Below are 20,933 nucleotides of genomic sequence, written 5' to 3' on the forward strand. Positions count from 1 at the left end.
TCCAGGAAAAATGGTCTTTGTGAAAGCTCAGGAGCATTGGACTATTAGATCTCCTTCAGCCTTCTGTGTCCAATGCACCTCACAACTTTCTGTAACCAGCTGTGGTCCTTCATTATGGTGTAGAGAACACACAAAATAGTCACTTAAATACATCCAGACAAATCACAGTAGCACTTCTCTAACATTCAAAATTTTCAAAACCGAATTGGAAAAAAGAGAATCAAAGTAAACTAAATCAGATTTGAAAGTTGGTCAAATCATAAATAGGCGGATTATGGACGGAGACATTGTTTTCATTAATAGGCCACCTAGTACTCATAAACATTCATTACAAGCATTTTCTGTCTATGTGCATGACGACCATACTGTTAAGATCAATCCCCTTATTTGTGCTCCCCTAGGTGCAGATTTTGATGGGGATTGTGTTCATATATTTTATCCAGTCTCTAGCAGCAAAGGCAGAAGTTTTGGAGCTGTTTAGTGTTGAAAAGCAAATCCGTAGTTCTCATAGTGGTAGTCTGAATTTACAACTGGTGCATGATTCTTTATTGTCACTTAAACTCATGTTTAGGACTTTTTTCTTGAACAGTAGGACTGTGCACCAGTTGCCTCTCGTATACCAACAACCAATTTCACCAAGAGATTAATGATATAGTTCTAGAAAAAGGTACTAAGTTACCTGAAAAATGTTGAGAAAAAGAGATGAGCCCTTGAGATGAGATTAAGCAAGATCTCACTGCTGAATTAGCTCTTTTATTTCTTTCTACATTTGCACAACAAAAGGTCAAGTCATCTATGTTTTTAGGTCAGAAACTTTGGTTCTCTAAATGCCCAATAATTTTGAATCTAAAAATCAACAATTGGATTTGGGTTCTGAATTTTTGCAGTTGAGGCCCTAGGAATTTAAAAACCCAAAATGAAAGTTACCGTTTTCTAGCATTGGAGAGCCAAATTCAAAGAAACAAAATAACCAAATGACAATTCAGAGTCTTCCAAAAGAAAAGTGGAAAAAAAAAAAAAGGAAAAGAAAAGAAAAACCCATTTGAATTCTTTGAAACCCGTACCATAAAGCTTGAGTTGTGTTTCAAGATCATGGCTCCCACTCGAATCACCTCCACTACTGCCGTCGGGCTGTTTATCAATCAACCGCCTCCTTTTCTTGGTCATCGCTTCTTCAAGAATTCAACTTATCAAATATCAAAATACTATCAAACAGATCCCAAACCAATTTCCAAAGAAATGCAACTTTAATTCAATGAAATCATCAATGAAAATAAAGAGTTCTGCATGAAAAAACACAAAAAAAAAAAAATGAACCTTTTTCTATGGCACTCTTTCTTTGCACCAAGGCCACATCTCTTCTGGTAAGCTTTCACGTCAAATTAATGTGTATGATAACCATCAGTAATTTTTCAGCAATGATCCAGAATAAGAAAGAAAGAACCAACATACAGAGGTGAAGGAGAAGGAATAAACATACACAAGTGTAAGACATGCAAAGTTGTAGGGTCTCTCCAATTACAGCTATTAAATGTCTTCTTTGCACACACAACACAATCAGATAATGATATTCAAACAATCACTGTAAGAGTCTCTCCAATTACAGCTACAAGAACATTTGTGTCTAGGTCCCATAAAATGACAATATCTTCTGCAGCAATATAGCTAGAACAGAGCCATCGCCAAAAAATACAGCAGTTGTCATTGACCTTTTCTTGCATGGAAATCAAGTTCTCAATCAGAACATGGACTAGAGCAGTCCAATCTCTATCATTTTTGGCTCATTGCTCAACAATCTAGTGACAACTGGTGCACAGTCCCAATAACTATAAATAAATAGAAAACGAGATGTGAAAATCTTATTTAAGGCATGCATTCGTAAAACTAAAGATTTTAAATATATTCCAACCATCCACATTCAAAAGAAAAGAAAAAAAAATTGCTAATTTTATGAAGTGACACATTTTATTATAGAGATTATCTGAAAATAAACAATTATAAATAAATAGAACATGAGATGTGAATATCTGAGCTAAGGCATGCATGTGTAGATCTAATGATTCTATATGCAAATCCTCTAGCTTCTTTTCCAGCTTCACTGTTACCTCTTGAGTCTGCAGCACTAGACGCAGATAGTGACTGAGAACTGACTTCTTAGTAGCCTTGATGCATAAATCAATCAAGCAAAACTCAATGACCCAAAATTGAATCAGCCGTATTTTCAAAGCACAATTTGACATGCCTGTGCAGCAAATGTTTATAAAAAGATCAACCATTGAAACCTTAGAAATGAGTTGTATATTCACATTTTGAACTTTATCTTGGCACATACAACTGTACAAGCAAAATAAATTCAGATCAGTGCAACCGCTTTTAGTGTACTATGAAGTCAGATTCTAAGGTTTTTTTTTTTTGAATGGTAGCTAGTAGCTACTAAGAAGTCAAAGAGTGAAGTTTTGTATGAAAGACATATATATATATATATATATATATATATATATACACAAAACACAAAAAAACTATAAAAAAAAAACGAACAGATAGAAATTAGAAAGAAAAAGAAAAAAATCAGATCTTGGAAATTAAGATTCTTGCCCCAACATGTTTGTTATCCCAACCAAAGGGATTGTCGGTCTCATCAGCTCCAAGTGTCTAACCATTCCCTTGAATGTATATAAAAGAGAAGTTAAACATAAAAGAAAAGAAGGAAAAACAAACCTGATAGCCAGATTAACAAGCTTCACAGCATACCATATGTGCGATTAATCTATTTTGATGCACATATGATATGTCATTGAGGCTCATTCGCATTAATCTGATGGTTGAATTGGTCATAAAATATCAGTTAATGATATAACTCAGTATGCATGGTATTCTTACCTCACCCTCCCACATATAAACAGATTCGATACCTGAAAGTTGCAAAATGCAAATATAGTCTATTAGTTCTAATTCCAGAGGTTATCTGCAAGTTGCATGCAAGTGATAATGGAGAGATCTATGAGCCCAGATGCAATATCCTGATACCTGCAGCCATCAATGGCAATTGTATACACATTAGTACTAAGATTTAGTGACTAAAATCATCCACTCAAAGAGTGATCATCCAAGATCATATCCAAGGCATAATCATAATAGGGAACCTGTCCTTGCAGTCCACATAAATTGAAGTCATCTCGTATATAATCCTCATCGACTTCACAAAGGAGCTCATTTCCTCTCAAGCCATAGAACCAAGAGATTCCCTTTAAAAATGGAGCTCAAAAAATCGACACGCTTTAAAATTCAAATTAAGAAATTTTTGCTAGTTCAAAAGTTCAATTCCACGCCATTACCTGTTGAAAAATGTAGCAGATTAATGAGAACTATATTTTTATTTTACTCTAGAAAAAAATCTCTACATGCTTTCAATATTAAATTAAGTGGTGTCTGCTACAGCCAAAGTCAAATTCTGCGCAAGTGCCAGTTGAAAATTGAGCAGATTAATGAAAATTTTATTATGATTTTTCACAAATAATTAAATGATCCAATATTCCACCCTAACAATTCTCCATTAATTTTTATCTTGTAAAAAAGTTGCACGAATATATCACAAAAACTAAAATAATGGGGTAGATTCATAAAACAGGTGGGTGTAGATATCATAGAGGTGGGTGTAGATATCATAGCACCAGTTTCTACTTTTCGGTATGTAACACTAGAAAAGCTGTACCATTAAATCATGAAACTGGAAATAATATGGTGGAATTATAAAATGGGTGGATGTACATATCAACATCATGACAGAAGATATACATGGCGTTGATTGATTCTAGGAATGACATGAACTATATAAAATAATACTTTATAAGATTTCCCAACAGCACTAATTGTACTACTGCACAAAATTGGAAAGAAAAGGATGGATTTTTGAAAAAAGGGTGGGTGTAGATATCAACACCTATCGACATGATGATATGAGAAGTAGATGGTGTGGATTGATTATAAAATGACATAAATATAAAAATATAAAAATTAATAAGAAGATAGCACTTTTCCAATAGCACTAGTTTCTACTTTTGGTAAGTAAACATTAGAAGAGTTGTACTACTATATCACAACAACTGGAAAGATGGGTTGGATTTATAAAATATGCGGGTGCAGATTTCAATGTCCAATCAGATTGATTCTAGAATAACATGAACTGTTTAATATAAGAATTTAAAAAAGAAAGGAAAAAAAAAAAAAACAAATTCAGCAAGATGCAAATGCAAATTCATAGATAATATCAGATATTATATTATATAATTTTTTATTAAATTCAAAGATCAAACAAACAAAAGACAAAATATAAACTACTAAAAAAAAATCAGAGAGAAGGTTCTTACAGTTCTGGCAAAAAAGCCCCACCACCCAAATTTCAAAAATCCAAAAAACAAAAACTCTCAATCCCTCTCTATCTTTTCTCCTCTTCAAAACAGGCCAAAACTCTCATTGCCATTGTCTCCCACAATCACCGATCGCCTTCTCAGTGAGATCTTGATCAAGAACAGGATAGACAGGGTCTGGCAATTTCACCAGCATATCTCAACTTGTAGCTGATGCAACTGGCTACAGCATCAACGGTTCACAATACATATTTTATGCAGAAAATGTCCAAGTTGATCCTGAAAATACCAGTATTGCCTTCATCAGAGACGTTTATCATAATTAACCGCCAACCAAAGTGTCAAGGATGACTGAAACGCTTATCAAACTGCAGCATTGGTGAAATACTTACTGTTTTTAGTTCCTCTTGCATAATTCAAACCAGGCTCGCTAACACGTTTTGTTTTATTGACCCTTTGAATATGGATGGTTTTGATCATTGGAACATCCTTGCATTGCCGGTCCATGAGGCAACACAAGCTGGAGAGACATAAGCAAACTGAAGTCCTCTTCTGTTGGTCTCATTTATTTATGTGTTTATTTTTAGAGGTGGGATATATATCACACCACTTCCATAGGAATTGTCAGAGTGTAAGTCAAGACTAGCCATTGGATCTGGGTCGTGTTACAATCATCCAAGCCACCATGAAAGTTGGACGCCCACCATATGAATCAGGGGGTTATCGGATGGTCGTCCATTGTTTTTTTTAGGTCAGTTGGCCTACCAATGCTCTTTATATTCCATCCACCCCCGCATTAAGTGAGCCCCACCATGATGCTCTTTATATTCCATCCACCCCTGCATTACGTGAGCCCCACCATGATGGAATGAGCAAAATATCAGGCCTATAAAATCATCAGCCTCCCTGGATCCCTAATACATCACAGCCAAATCACCCTGTGACACAGCAATCAGTCGCGAACATAACCTGCAGTTAGCATTTCCAGCATACTCATTACGACAAAACTCAGCATCTGAAGCCTCTTGCATCAAGGCCAAATAGGCTGCTTTACCGGTAAGGTAAGCAATCAGCCAACAGACTGCTGAAAGTCAGTCCATGAATCCTGCTGTGAATGACTGAATACCCAAAGAATCTTTTCCAAAATCATCTAGCAGCACAAGGAACAGATAAAATGGCAAGAGGGCAGACCAAGGTAATATCTACTGACTGAGCATATGATTCAGCAATAGAATGCCCTGACTTCCTTACAAAGCCATATTATCTCTAACACCACGAACATGCAAATAGGATGCACATGAGTTCGATGGATAAGAGTCCTCAATATGTGAGAGATCCGGACCATTCATCAGGTGGAGCTACCATGAATGTGCCCCAATCCAATACTCAGACTGGTTCACTCATTTGGTGGGCCATAAGTACGTGTAAAATGTGAACTTTTAGTCATATTTTTTTAGTTGCCCAATTTTTTGATACAAGCGTCCCACCTGATAAGTGGGTTGAAATGTTCTTTGGGCCAGGGCAGGTTCAAAGTGCTCCACACCAGATGAATGGTCAAAAAATCTCTCTCGTGTGACATGTAGGTACATGTGCGGAAGAACTCCATAACCTCACTTGTATGAGTCTCGTTAGCAGAGCAACTTGTAACATTCAAACACAATACTGTGAATAGAATACTGAAACACAGCTCAGTTAAAGAGATCTAGATACTCAAATAAACAATTAGGCACTTCAAAATCAGTTGTACGATGGAAAATCTGAGAATATGAATTTTAATGAAGCATTCAATAAAATTGCTCACATTCTCTGAATCTATCCCTTTAAAGTCAGCATTGAGAACAATGCACATACCTGAAACACTGCTGGAATTGAACTCTAGCGACTAGAGAGGCTTCCATATCCTAGGGCTAGATCTTGCTCGAAACCCAAGTAATTCTTCAGCAAGATTTTCAAAGCTGGAAAATGCTAGGGCTTTGAAAATGGGATGATTGAGAGACAGGGAGAGAGAGAGAGAGGGAGGGAGAGGGTTTTGGGCATAAAGAGGGAGAATCGGTTTTAGGCAGAGAGAGATCGAGAGAGAGAGAGAGAGAGAGAGATTTGGGTGGGCGCGCGGCTCTCTTTTCACCGCGCGCCCAATTATTTTGGGCATGGATTGAGTACCTACGTGGGGCCCACCGTGATGTATATGGTTTATCCCTTCCGTCCATTCATTTTTATAAATACATTTAGTGAATGATCCCAAAATTCAGGTATATTGAAGGCCCAAGTGGACCACACCATAGGAATCACGTGTGATTTAATCTCCATTGTTTCTTACCATGTGGTCCACTTGAGCCTTCGATATACCTCGTTTTATGGAATGACACCCTAAAATTATATTTCAAAATAGATGGACGGATTAGATAGAACACATAGATTGTGGTGGGCCTCAAAAAGTCCTTACCAGAGTAAACTCCGTGGGGTCCACTGTTATTTATTTATTTTATCCACTCCATCCATCCATGTTAACAGATAACATCCAAAGCTCAAGTGGACCACACAATAGGAAATAATGTGATTGAACCTCTACTATTTAAAATTTCTTAGAGGCCCTGGAAGTTTTAGGACAATTTGATCGGTCTTGATTTTAGGATTATATCTACTATCATATATCCTAACATCATTAGTTTTCAGGATTTCCTCTCATTTTTATTATTTTCACCATATATATTTATCTCTGTGTGTGTATGTAATAAAACACTATATTTTAAAAAATTCCGTGTTCAGCACAGCACCATTGACACTCAATGGAGGTGCGCACGTGGGAGGATTAGAAGGGATTTGTTTTAGGGGCCAGTGATGGGGGAAAGTGCTTAGATTTTGGGGCCCATCGTGATGTATGTTACAGATCCACTCCGTCCATTCATTTTAATGAATCATTTTAAGGGTTGATCCAAAAAGGAGTCATATCGAAGCCGTAAGCAAAGTGGAGACTACCGTTCATCCATTTTGAGATATCATTTTAAGTCATGAGCCGTCCATCCATTTTGAGATATCATTTTAAGTCATGAGCCAAAGAATGAGGGAGATAAAAATCTGTAGTGGAGACCACTTAAGTTGTTGTGTACTGTGTATATAAGCGCACCCTTAAGAAATAAATCATTGTAAAACTCATTCCAAAACTGAATTAGTTCCTTTTTTTGTTTTTGTTTGTTCTCGGCGAATTTTCAAATGATCGAGTGACCCAATTTGTGTGAGGCATTGCATTCCTGAGTTTTCTAGTTTAGAGGTCAAACCTTTGGATTCCCTGCTTACCGCATGGTCATAATACAGTATGCTTATATAAATTCTGTTCGTTAAGATTGCAATTCCGTTCGATAAGACTACAATTCCATTCTTTACGACAGACATTCCGTTCAGTACGACAGAAAACAATTTCTGTAAGCTCGTGCGATAAGAATGTTTCAGGTGTCTCTACCTTGGACCTATCAATATCATTTAGACTATAACACCTGCTATGAGAGGTTCTTGGTAACATGAATCCGAATACATACAGCAGGAGAACGGCATTGAATAGAGCCCGGTGGCTGGTGTTTGGTGTTCTATGGGCCCACCATGATGTATGTATTTCATCCATTTGTACAGATCATTTTAGGGCTTGATTAAAAAAAGTGATAGGGATATAAATCTAAAGTGGACCACATCGTAAGAAAACAATATTGATTGGATATCCACCATTAAAATCCTCATAAGGCCCATCGTATTGTTTATTTGACACCCAATCTGTTGATTAGATCATATAGGCCCTGATAAAGGGAAAAAACAAAGATCAGATTGATCTAAATTTCACATTGATCCAAAACTTCTGTGGCCCTAAAAGGTTTTCAATGGTAGACGTTCAATCCCTCGTTGCTTTTTGTAGTGTGGTCCACTTGATAGTTAGATCTGCCTTATTTTTCGTCTCAAGCCTTAATATGAGCTCGCCAAATAGATAAACAGTTTGGATATAACACAGACCTCATAATTAGACCCTTAGAACTTGCTAACATCGATACAGCAACTAGATAGCTGGTGTGAGGTACACTGGCCAATCTGCTTCCGCCACGAGCCCAGTTGTTATGGAAGTGGATTCCTCCTACCCCACCCGATTCGTCTAAATAGGGCTATGTGGGGCCCATATTGATGTAAGATTTTTATCCACACCGTCCATCCATATTTACAAATAATGTTAGGGCCTGAACCCAAAAATTAGTTGGAACCAATGCTTAAGTTGACCACAAAGTGTGGATTGAACGCTCACCATTAAAAACTTGTTGAGACCTGTAGAAGTTTCCAATCAAGTTGATATTTGTGTTTTCACTTTATCCGGGTCTACATGACCTTATGAATAGGTTAGATGGTAAAAAATACATCATGGTGGCCCTTCCAAAGGTTTCAACCGTGTGCATCATTATCACTGATGCTTCCTTTGGTGTGGCTTACTAGAGCCGTGGACCTGCCTCAATTTTTGCATACTACTGTATATAGATGTAATAAAATAGATTAACAGTGTGAATAAAGTCATTACATAACGGTGGGCCCCACAGAGCCCTGATGGACCGATCATGGTCCGAGCAGGGGTAGGACGTAGGCCACTTTCGTCCTCTGTAGCTAACAGAAATGGATTGGCTACTCCCCCTGCCACCAGCTTCGTGGCTGGTGGTCAGTGCTCTGAGGGCCCCACCATCATGTATGCGTTTCATCCATTCTATTCATCCATTTTTTCATATCATTTTATGAGTTGACCTCAAACATGAGATGGATATAAATCTCAAGTGGACAATAACACATGAAAACAATAGTGATTGGATATCCACCATTAAAATCCTCATAAGGCCCATTAGTCTGTTTATTTGACATCCAATCTGTTGATTAGGTAATACATGCCCAGATGAATAGAAAAACCAAAGAACAGCTCGATCCAAAACTTTTATGGCCCCAAAATGTTTGTAATGGTCGACCCTCATTCAACACTGTTTCCTGTAATCTGGTCCACTTGATATTTGGATATACCTCATTTTATTACTCATATTGTAAAATGATTTATAAAAATATGTGGACAGAATGGATGAAACAAATACATCATGGTGGGGCCCAAAAACCACCGACCACCAGCCATTGGCTGGTGTCAGGGAGAGTAGTCAATCCGTTTCCCTAGCTAACCGCGTCCCTCCATCTCTCCCCAAAATCTGGAAATCCCCAAAATCGCGCGCCCTTTCTACCCCCGAAAATCCGAAAATCCCCAAAGTTGCACGTCCTCTCTACCCCCAAAATCCACACCTCTCTCTTTCTCTCTTTCTCATCGACTCTAATGGCTTCTTCGACTACCGGGCTTGAGGCCATCTCTTACAGCACTGCGCTAACCACAGCCTCTTCTTCCAGGGAAAGCAGATCCATGCCCGGCTCATCCTCCTCTCGGTCATCCCCGAAAACTTCCTCGCCTCAAAGCTCGTTTCCATGTACTCCAAATCTGGCCAAATCCATCACGCCCGTAAGGTGTTCGATGAAATTCCCCACAGAAATATCTTCTCTTTCAACGCCATGCTCATTGCCTATTCTTCACATGACCAGCACTCCGAAGCCCTTAGGCTCTTCTCGTCCTTGTCATCATTCAAACCCGCCCTTAAACCTGACAGTTTCACCATCTCCTCCCTCTTGAAAGCCTTGTTGTCAGTGCCGCTTCCGCATCCGATATTGGGTAAGGAGATTCACGCTTCTATGCTTCGGCATGGCTTTGATTCTGATCTATTTGTCACCAATGCAGTGGTTACATTTTACCAATGCAGTTGCATGGGCCTTGTTAGTGGTGGTTTGGGGAAGGGTTTATATTGGGTTGTCAGGTGATTTTTGTGGAGAAGAGAATGATGAGAAGAATTCGCAGACATGTGGGCACAATTGCAGTAGCTAAAAGATCAGGAAGTTCCACACATCAGGTTTGCCATGCTAATATCTTGAATATTATACTATTGGTCATCTTCTTTTTCGTTGAACAGAGCCGCAGAGCGAGGGCAGAAAAGGATTTACTTGAACTACAAGTGGTCCAGCTGAATGTAAGGAAGTTGGAGGATGAACTGATGTCTTGGAAATCAATGCTGAAAGAGATCCCTGATGTTTCATGTTCTGATGATATACCCAGAAAATTTGCCAGTTTGCAGAAGTATGTCCTTTCCCTTGTTACAATATTGTCAAATACATATCTTGCCATGTTCGGGTTAGCTTTAAAATGGATAAGAGTGCTGCCAGTTGCTGGCTGATGCAGTTGTGATCATGGCATATATACTTTAACGACTTTGCACCATATGTTTGAATGAATTGGGTCTGGGGTCGATAAAAAAACTTAATTTAGGTTGAAGGAGCAAAATTTGCTTTTAAATAACATTCCATACAAATAATTAGCTTGCTTGGTGGTGTCTGATCTTGTGAGGTTTTTAGATTTCGCTTGAACTTTGGGTGTGCACCTGCTTTTAGACTTTCTCATATATCATTGGATTCTTTTGTATGTGATGCAGAGAGCTAATTGATAGCATGATGAAGTTAGGTGAGATCAGTGCTCATCTGAAGCAGTTGGAGGTCGCCCTGGAATCTGCAGACCTTGCTAAGCAACATGCTGAAACAGAGGCTGCACTGGCCAAAGAGAAAGCTGAAGAATCATTGTTAGTGGTTAAACGGCTTGAGTTAATGGTGAGGATCAGGTCGAGCGACTCTTGGTGACGTTGCTTTTCCCTTGCCATTTTGTATGCTGTATTTCATTTATTCTAGTAGTTCTCAGTTATTCTCTTATTCTTTGTTTGAACTGTTGTTTGTTGGCAATGGTTTCTAAAGTTGCTATCTTCGCAGAGTTTGATTTTGTTTTTCATTGGAAGTATTAGTGTTTTTGAGAAAGTTCTGCACTTTCAGAGTTTCAGAAATGTTCATATGATGTTGCTGCCTCTTGTTCTTTACAGTATCTTTTCTAATTTGTCTATGCTATCAGCGAGGATTTCTTCGGTGTTTTATCACTTTAAGATGATAGTCTGTTAGGTGTTCAGATGCATGATACCCCTATGTCCAGTAAGGATTCCATGTTGCCATTCTTGTAGAAAAAAGTCTATAATTATAGGATTATGTTCTATGTTATGAGTACATTTTTTTTTTGTCCTTTAAATTACAGAGCACCTTCTTTCTCTATTGTCTCTGCTCATTTGTTTAGTAAGTTTTCCTTGTGGAATCACAGCTTTCTTTTTCTTTTTATTTTTTCTGAAGGAACCAGTTTTACGTTGTTCTTTGGGTTTTCACTTTTGATTCGTGGAGCCCACACCCGGACCTTTGCTTTGAATATGGACTACTCCTTTCATCAATTTCTTACTGAATTTAATCCCTTAAATGTTTTACTGTGTTGTTCGTATTTGACCCTTAATTCTTGATATCATCTGGAGTGTTTTTATTACTAGAAAACTATAAGTATGGAATGATTTTTGTATTGAATAAAATTTTCTCACTTGTTAGATACATAGATTTTAATTGTTGGTGCATATTTTTGTACTACTCTACCCAACCAATGTTTTTACATTCTTGTTGGAATAATTCCTTGTTGTCTATCATTTATCTTTCAATGATTCATTCGCCAAATTTGGTGGATTACTCTTATTTTATGGTGCAGATATTGAACTGGATTAATTCTGCTGTTAACTATCAGTGCTAGTTTCAAGATAATTGGTAGAAAGTGCCCTTTGATTTTGAATTTTACATTGTTGTTTATAACTGTCATCATGAGGGCTTTTCAAGGACTCGGACAATGTTTGTATCTATTATCTTTATATGCCAAGTTGAATCTCCTGTCATCAGCAAGTAATCATGCAAGAACATTATGTCCTCAATGCATGATGAAATCAATTTCCATCAGCATACCTGAGACTCGAGGTTTGCTAAACCCTCATGTATCCTCCACTGGTCCACATGCACCTCTATTTGGGGCTCCACATGCCAACCTGGCAAATGTTATCTATGTATCACGTGTGAACCAGTGTAGATCATCTAGCCAGAAACTCAAGCTATTCAACTGTCAGGTCAGCTGCACAGGAATAGGCAGATTTGGTGGCCTTGAAAACGACTGTCCAATGTTTTTGTTCATTTGTGGCTGGCCTGAGTGGTTTTCTGGACTGGCTTTTGGCTGGATAATCTACACCATTTTCCACCTGATACGTGGCCTGGATGTCATATGCACGTGCCCAGTTAGCATGCATAGCCACATGTGGAGGTGCCTGTGGGGCTAGAACCTCGAAGTAGAGAGCAAACATCTCTTTATCTATTGAAATTTAATGTTTTACTGCTATGAATTTGTTCCGCTTCATTTTATGGGTTTTGTATTTGGAATGTGCTGAGATAATGTTACTGGATTAATTATAATCTGGGTATTTTTCATTTTCTGTTGTTTTTATGGGTCTTTTGTTGTTTTTTATGGGTACATATGGTCCATTTAAGCAACGCCACTGGATGATTGCTTGGGATTTCATACACATTTACCACATTTAGAAATGGTGACTTTGATACAAAAAAAGAAAATAAAAAAAAAAAAGAAAGAAAGAAAAGAAAAGAAAAGAAAAGAAAGGTAACTAGTAAACTTCTTATTGTGTTCTAGGTTTTATCTTTCTCCAGCAGTTGTTTCATGAGAAACCCTTGTTTGGATTCTCATGTTGATGGCCAGAAAAATCGGATATGGATAATTTCTGATCTGGGTGTTTCATTTCGAAACTTTTCCATGGGGTACTCTTGAAAGTGTGCATGGGGGTGTAAGAGTGCTTGTGTTCTCACATTTCAAAAAAGAAAAGAAAAGAGGAACCATTAATCAGTTTAGCTTGTTTTTGGCTCAGCCTCTGAGAACATTAATATGTGATTTTGGATTTCTACTCTTACACTATTAGTAGAAAATCCAAAAACAGTTAAATGATATTCATGTGGATTTGAAAGAACTCTTTTGTTTTTTCCTAATACAACACAAAACATCCCCATTTTGTGATTTTTGGAAATCTACTAAGAGTAGAAATTCCAAAATCACAAATTAGTATAGCCACAAGTGCAGCTTTTCACTCAATTTTAAATGATGAAAATGTGTCCTACTATTATAATGAGGACAGAGCCCACAAAATGTAGTTATGTTTCTTTTGACTCCAACTGAGTGTAAGGTGGTTTCAACATGGAGATCATTTGAATGCACAATTCAATTGAACTGTGTTTGGCTCAGCCCATTAGAAGAATAATTTATTTTTTTCGGATTTAAATACAGGCTTATGGACAAAAAAAAAGCTCTCAATTTAAATACAGGCTTATGGATCATTTTGATGGCATGAGAATGTTCAGATTTGCTTACATTGTAGTTTTAGAAAGAAAAAACTTACCAACAGAATGTGGTTTAATTGGTATGCCAACAATTTATTTTGTTCAAGGAGGAGGTTATTCCAACAGAGTATTATTGTTTAAGAATGAGGCTCTCCCGTCCTGTCCAGCAGAGGCAAAGGAACTTTATTAAACATTTTTGGTTTGTACTTGAAAAGCAAGCTGCTTTTATTCTTGTCATGGATGATTTGTTTGGATGCACATAGTTGATTGCAAGAATATGATGTTATTAAAAAAATCTCGTCTCTTGATTGAGCTGAATATTTACATTCATTTCTTGTGTGTGTGGAAAGCATTTGATATATGGGTGTTCAGTTGAACATAATTGCAATAATTCGATCTGTTAGGTCATCCATGTAATCGAAAATTACAGTGAGTCTACGACTCTAAATTGCAATAATTGCATTCTTCGGTCATAGCATTCACTTCTAATTCCATCCTTCGTCGCCTTGCCATTCATCTATCTCAACATCCTTTTTTGCTTGATTTGATGCTTGGATGTGATTTTAGCTAGTTATTTCACCGTCTTGCTGTTTTTTTTTTTTTTTCTTGATTTAATTTTCAGCGCTAAAAAGTGTTGCAAATTAGTTGCTATCTTTGCTTGTTTCGGATTAGAAAATTGCAGTAGCAGTTTGTTGTTTCATTTCCCTTTTTTTCTTTCATTTTTGTTGAAATATTGTGTGATGAAATCTGTTATAGATATCTGATCTTTTGCTGATTTTGAAAGAAAGATAAATTAGTAGATCAGTTCCACTTTTATGCAAATGAGCTTAATTATGATGTATTCATGGCTTCCAAATGACATTCTGTAATTTTTTTAAAATTTTATTATTATTTATTATTTTTTTAATTTCTACTTTTAAACTTAGAATGCATGTTATTTGAATCGGTTTGGATGGTCTCTTGAGTACTGATCCTAGCCCTCAATTTCATCAAGAAACAAAAAAAACAGTTCCCAGGTATAAGACGAACTTTGAGTCTTTTTATTTCTTGCATGAATCCTAGGAGTGTAGCGTATCTGTTAGTTGAGATGAAAATGCTTGATCGGTGCCACAGTTTCTATTCGAGCATATTGGGATGTTTTGAAATCGACCAAAAATTAACACTTCAGTGAAAAATGGAGGAAATTAGGGAATTCTATTTTTATTTCTATTTTTTCTTTTTGGAAAGGTAAGATTAGTTTGATGATTTTCCTTTAACATGAGTAATTAGTTTTTTAATTCTCAATATCTTTTTTTGTCCTTATCTCTTCACATGCATTCTGACAAAAAGACTAGGGCAAGGATTTGGGTTTAAGAGAGGGCTTGGGATGAGGAATTTCCAGATCTTCAACTCTTTGACCAGACAGATGGAGCTTTTCAAGCCTAAAATCCCTGGAAAAGTAGGTATGTATGTCTGTGGCATCAGCCCCTACGATTTCAGCCATCTAGGTCATGCTCGCTCTACGTAACTTTCGATGTCCTGTATAGGTTCATGTGCTTGTTTTCATTCTATTTGCTATTTTAATTAGGCACTTGCTAATATCCTACCCAACAACACTTGCCATCTTTATACATTATGCTTCATTGGCAACTTAAGATTAAAAAAAAAAAACATCATTATGGAGTGGGTTCAACCCTTTCTTTCTTAAAACTTTCTTTTCCATTTGTTCCTGTAATTCAACCTTTTCTTTCTTAAAACTTCATGTCCATTTAATTCATATACTTCTCTTCATTCTATTGTCATGAATTATACTAGTTTGTGAGATGGGAGAGTCACTCGTTGAAATACTGGGTACTATGCCAATTGTGAAATCAGGGATATTTCTCAGCCTTTGCAAGTGGGTTCTGTCGGGCAGGTGCATGCTTTATATTCTATTTAACTTTTTTTTTTCTTTTTCTTTTTAATTCCTGTTTAGGTTGGCGGTAGGAAGGAGCATGGGCAACCCGATGTTTCCATGAATCATCCACATGATGTGGGACTTGATCGTTTTCCCCAATACCCTCCAAAAGGCTATGATTTTTTTATTGCATTTTGTGAAGAAGATTTGATTGAGAAGAAGATTGATTTTCTAGTAAACTGTGTCAGTTACCCATTAAAATCGTTAACAGCATTTTCGTTATGTATGTCATATACAATCGAGAGGGTCAAAATAAGGTCTTTAATGTATAAGTGGCTATAGGATGAAGGAATGGCAAGATCAGTGTTGGCTTTGAGTAGAATCCTTGCCTATTCAGATACGACATTTATATTGCATTTTGTGAATTGTCACCAAAGGGTCCTGAGGTTTGAGAAAAGTTCAAGAAAGAATGATCTTTAGGCTAAGCATTGTCTTTTGCTTGAAAGAGGAAAAAAAAAGTCGTCCCTTGCATGAGAAAAGAAAATGTATGAAAGCCCACAAAAGAAAATGAAAAAAAAAAAACTATATTCAATACCTTTGAAAACCATGACCAATGAAATGTGACTCTTGAATCTTGATAATTTGAGTTAAAAAAATCAAGCTTTTCTAATTATTAGCTTCCTTTTTTGGTTGATCACATTTTGATGCAACTTGGTTATCAAGGCAATGGTTAGTCACATTTTGATACAGTTTGGTTATCTGGAGCATAAATGTGTGCACGCATGGAATCAATTTCAAAATTCTGGATATCTTCTTCTTCTTCTTCTTCTTCTTCTTTTTCCATTTTGGCCATCTCTAGACTATTTTTTTTTTTTTATGTGAATAGTAACTCAGTTACTGAAAAATGTAGATCTTTAGCATTGATTAGAGAAGTGCTTATATTTTTTAACAAAACCAGATGGTTATTGGTCTTGTACTTTAATCTATGTCTTGTTATTGATTGCATTTTCTTTGTTATGTTTTGCTTTGTTTTACCATTGAAAGTAACTGAATATTTCTTGTACCCTGGTCTTTAGACTTACACAGAGTATTGGAATGCTATCCAGCACATTTTTTAGGAGTACTCGGAAGGAAGATATTGTAGTTCCTATGGTAAGAATAGTTTTAGGTATTGTTGTTGCATACTTCTTAAATGCTTTTGAATTGTGTTCAAAATTCTTTTCCAGCAGGCTTATTGCTATATTTATGTTGAATGAAAGTAAATTGACTGGATAATCATTTAGGGGTGGTTATGGGCCAGGTTTGGGCCATGTCAAGGTCAGCCAGAATTTAACCTATTTACTAATTGAGCCAAAATCAGACTTCACATACATTATTTTAATGCAAGCCGAGGATAAACATCTTATGCTAGAAGTAAGATTCATTTTTCTCTACTTGTTACTTTATTAAAAGCATGCCACTATTTTTCTCTACAGTCCAATCTGTTGATATGATGGACTCCCTGTAGATGGGAGATGCACCAAAAATTTGCCAAATTGGAGGATCCTAACAATTATTCTTAAGAGCAGTAACAACCCATGTTCTGAGATTTGTTTTGGGAGATGAGTGTTTGATGATGCAGGCTGAGGTGTATCATTCGTACATGGAAGTGTTATGTGGATATGAGATTTTTAATGCAGATGGAGATATGTGGAGGAAGCAAAGAAAGACTGCAAGCTTGGAGTTCGCATCAAAGAACTTGAGAGATTCCAGTACTCTTGTATTCAGAGACTATGCCCTCAAGCTATCGACTATCTTATGCCAAGCTTTTATACAAAACCAACAAGTAGGCGTGCAGGTCTTTCTCATCTACCCAAGAAACACTCTCTTCCAATGCATGCATATCTGTATTGATGCATGTGGATGTGCGTGTCTTTCTAAAGAGTAATGATGACATGAATCTCATCACATTCAACTCATAGTACGTTGTACTTTTCTTTCCCCTCAATGTGTCATGTGTGTAGGATGTCCAGGTAGTGCAAAAAGGTGGGCCCAATCAGGATGAGCACTTGGCCTGAAAATTGAACAGGTCGACTCAGCGAGGAGGGCGACAACCAATGATCTGACCCAACATACAGCTGTTGCCCAATTGATGTGTGGATACACCTATTTTTCATGGTGGAATCCACATTTTGCAAGAAAGAATTGGATGTTCTACGCATGTGCAATTTCCACCGGCAATGGTATATCATGCTAAATTAGCTTTCTGTGCAGTTTTTGGTCTTATACAAAAAAACTTTTGGTCTTATATAAAAAGTTTCAGGATGACAAATAGCCAACATTTGACAACAAGGACTTTTCCTCAATTATTGGCTTGCCGATGTGCAAGTTATAGATTGGAGCCTTTTGTTGTTGTTGTATAATTTTTGTGCTGATAGAATTAGAGTTTCGTGCTTGGCAGAGAAAGGGTTAAGCAGAGGCTGGCACTATATCATGGGGTGTTGCCCATATATATGTAGTTCTCCAATGATGCAGAAGAGACGTTCTCTTGAGCTCTGAATCTCCTGCTGGTATGGAATTATCGAATGCTTGCACTCATGGATCTTGATTGTTTTTATTTCTCCTTGTTTTCCCCTTTAATAGTTAATTCTATAAAATTTTCATGCACCAGAGCCGAGGTTTGTTGAAGGAGGGAGAGCATGTTACTCTTGTCCAAAGCTACAATGCTCAGTTACTGCTGTTGATGATTACTACTGAATATTTTGGCCAGGCATTGGTGAAAAATGCAACAGATGTTATTCTGAATATTCCACAGGGTTGGCACTAGGCAGAACATGCTAAAATGCCATTTGCTTAAACTTTGGTTTTGCAAGACTGGTTATGTGGAGTGCTACTCTCAGTATTTTGTGCTGTTTGATCTGTTTGCAATGGATTCCTATTACTTTTCTTTTTCAGATTTCTTTGAAGCTAACATGTTCTCTGGTGACTGATTCAAGGGTAATCAACAGTGAAAAAGGCTTAGTTGATGCCAACAGAGGCTAAATCCATCTTTAGCCTCAGTTATCCAAACTGAGACCGCTACTCTCATGGCTAAAGGCTTTAGCCCCGGTTCTTGAGAACCAAGGTTAAAAATAGTTTTAGCTTCGGTCGGAGGCAATTGAGGCTAAATTTGGATTTAGTCTCAGTTGGAAACAATGGAGGCTAAAATTTTAATTTAGCCTCATTTTGAGAAAATTGAAGCTAAAAAGGTTCTTTTAGCTTCACTTGAGGAACCGAGGCTGTAAAAGTCATTTTAGCCTCGGTTGCTAAAACTGAGGCTAAAGCCTTTAGCTACGGGGGTTTCAACCTCGGTTTGGATAACTGAGGCAAAACCAAGGCTAAAGGCTTTAGCTTCAGTTTTTAACCTTTTTAGCCACAGTTTTGAACCGAGGCTAAAGCCATCTTTTCTTGTAGTGTATGAAAGTAAAGTTTGTATCTCACAACTGTTGGCCCCACTTGTAAGTTGTAATGTGTATCTCGAAACTAAAACCCTATACACTTGTAAGTTCTTTTTTTAAAGGTGCAACTTGTCTGCTACATGTGCTCTTGCACGTGTTAGCGTGATGGACATGCTGCGTTTCCACAAGTTCACCATAGATGAGTCTCTGTCCTATTGCACTGCAAGATGCCATGTTTATTATGTCCCATTGTTGGAACTATTGGATTTGATATGTTGGATTTGCCAAATCATATTAGCAAGGTTCATGGATGCCTTCTTAAGGTTGACCTTTGGGATTGTATTTGCTAATTTCTTTATATATTTACCTTTCTAATTTTCAGGAACCTGTGCATTCTTAATGTGTATCCTGACCTTTGGGATTCCTTGCTTGTAACTATCTATCACTATGGATGATTCATCCTCCATTCATTAGCTGTCATTCTGAAATGTTTTTCATGCAATTTGTGTTATTCTGTTGGGAGATTTTAGCATTGAAACTTTGAGGATTTTCTACAGGGGAGCGGTTTACGGAGATAGTGGGCAGTCCATATTTTAGTATCTCAATTCACCTTATACTGTTTTTTTTTCCTTCAGTTCCAAATCTCTTTTCTTCATGATCTCTAGTAGTAAATAACTATTGCATTCCTTCTTTCAGGTTAACAAACCAAATCTTCCACTTGCATCGCGATTTTCAGGCTTTTTGGAAACAACAGCTTGTCTGATACATGACTGCCATCCCAAAAAAGCTATAAACTTCTTAATGTGTATGTTCATATGACTCATTTGTACTGAACTTATAGCTTTAATGTGTATTTGGATGCAATATTGAGTTGAATTCCAATCTCTAACTTTGATACCAATTTATTTCTTTTTGCTATTTTGTTTTGTAGGCATTAGGAAGGGATGAATGGGAGTTAGATGGTTGGATTATTTTTATTTATTTATTTGTCTTGTTTTGTAGGCTTTAGGAAGGGATGAATGAGAGTTTTGATGGCCCACTCTGCAAGGTACTCTACATGTATGCTTGTAGCATATGTGCAACGTAGCAAAGACATTCTTGCATGCTTTTTCAATGTTATTTTTTTGAAATCTTCTTGACTTGGCATATGATTGGATCATCTGAATATTAGCAAATCCATCTTGAAACTAAGTTGCCACTCTCACTTGAGAATTTTACATTTTTTGCTCTTAGAAACTTAGAAAAAAAATCCAAAAGATAACAAAAGTGAGTCTATCCAAAGACTAGTGCAGCCACAATGAAGTATGAAATTTTTATTTCAATGTGTTATGGTAGAAAGGGTTGGGGCTTAACTTGAACCAGGGAATTAGAATCTGGAAGCAAGCAACAAGTTGTATTGATTTTCATAACACTTACTAATCTTAAAAGGCACGTGCTAGCATTTATTTCACATATGGCATCTCTCATTGCTGATTTCTATTGGCATTATCTGATCTGAGCCCAACACCAACGCATGCTAATTACGGTTTATTTTTTGGTTTTAGGTGCTTCTTTTCACTGGATGATATTCCTGGCAAGCACTCTGTGGATATAGGGTAAACATTTCTCAACTCATTTGATTGCACCAGTAATTTAGCAGTCGTTCATTTTTCCCATATCCAATTGGATATCCTTCTTTCTAGGACTCATCCATAAAGAAGGCTTACTGAATCTAGTTCCTTATTATGTTCATTTCAGTTTACTGCAGGATCTAGAAATTCAGAACATTCTATCTGACCCCATCGTGTGTGCAATATCAAACTGCAGGTTTTTGCCCACAGAAGATAACCTGAGGAGAAGGGAAATGGACAGAGAAGTGCAAGCTATCAGTAGCTTTTGACCACTTTTCTAGTCGTGTAGCAAAAGCTAACGATTTAGCGGTGTCCAGCACAACTGTCAGTA

At 37.0% G+C, this 20,933-nt stretch overlaps 1 protein-coding gene and 1 long non-coding RNA gene across 2 annotated transcripts; both read left to right on the plus strand.

Moving 5' to 3' along the window:
* The first annotated feature begins 7,882 nt into the window (after positions 1-7,882).
* Positions 7,883-11,135, plus strand: LOC131228838 (pentatricopeptide repeat-containing protein At1g08070, chloroplastic-like). The gene is made up of 4 exons (XM_058224690.1): positions 7,883-7,966; positions 9,768-10,184; positions 10,226-10,542; positions 10,895-11,135. Exons 1-4 carry the CDS (start codon positions 7,883-7,885, stop codon positions 11,094-11,096), a joined length of 1,020 nt encoding a protein of 339 aa, XP_058080673.1. The 3' UTR covers positions 11,097-11,135.
* Positions 11,136-18,011: 6,876 nt separating this feature from the next.
* On the plus strand, positions 18,012-18,509 carry LOC131229516 (uncharacterized). Its single transcript, XR_009163383.1, has 2 exons — positions 18,012-18,125; positions 18,227-18,509. It is a non-coding gene; the product is annotated as an uncharacterized LOC131229516 (long non-coding RNA).
* The last annotated feature ends 2,424 nt before the right edge of the window (positions 18,510-20,933 follow it).

This window comes from Magnolia sinica, chromosome 16 (assembly GCF_029962835.1).
Source record: "Magnolia sinica isolate HGM2019 chromosome 16, MsV1, whole genome shotgun sequence".
Lineage (NCBI taxonomy): Eukaryota > Viridiplantae > Streptophyta > Magnoliopsida > Magnoliales > Magnoliaceae > Magnolia > Magnolia sinica.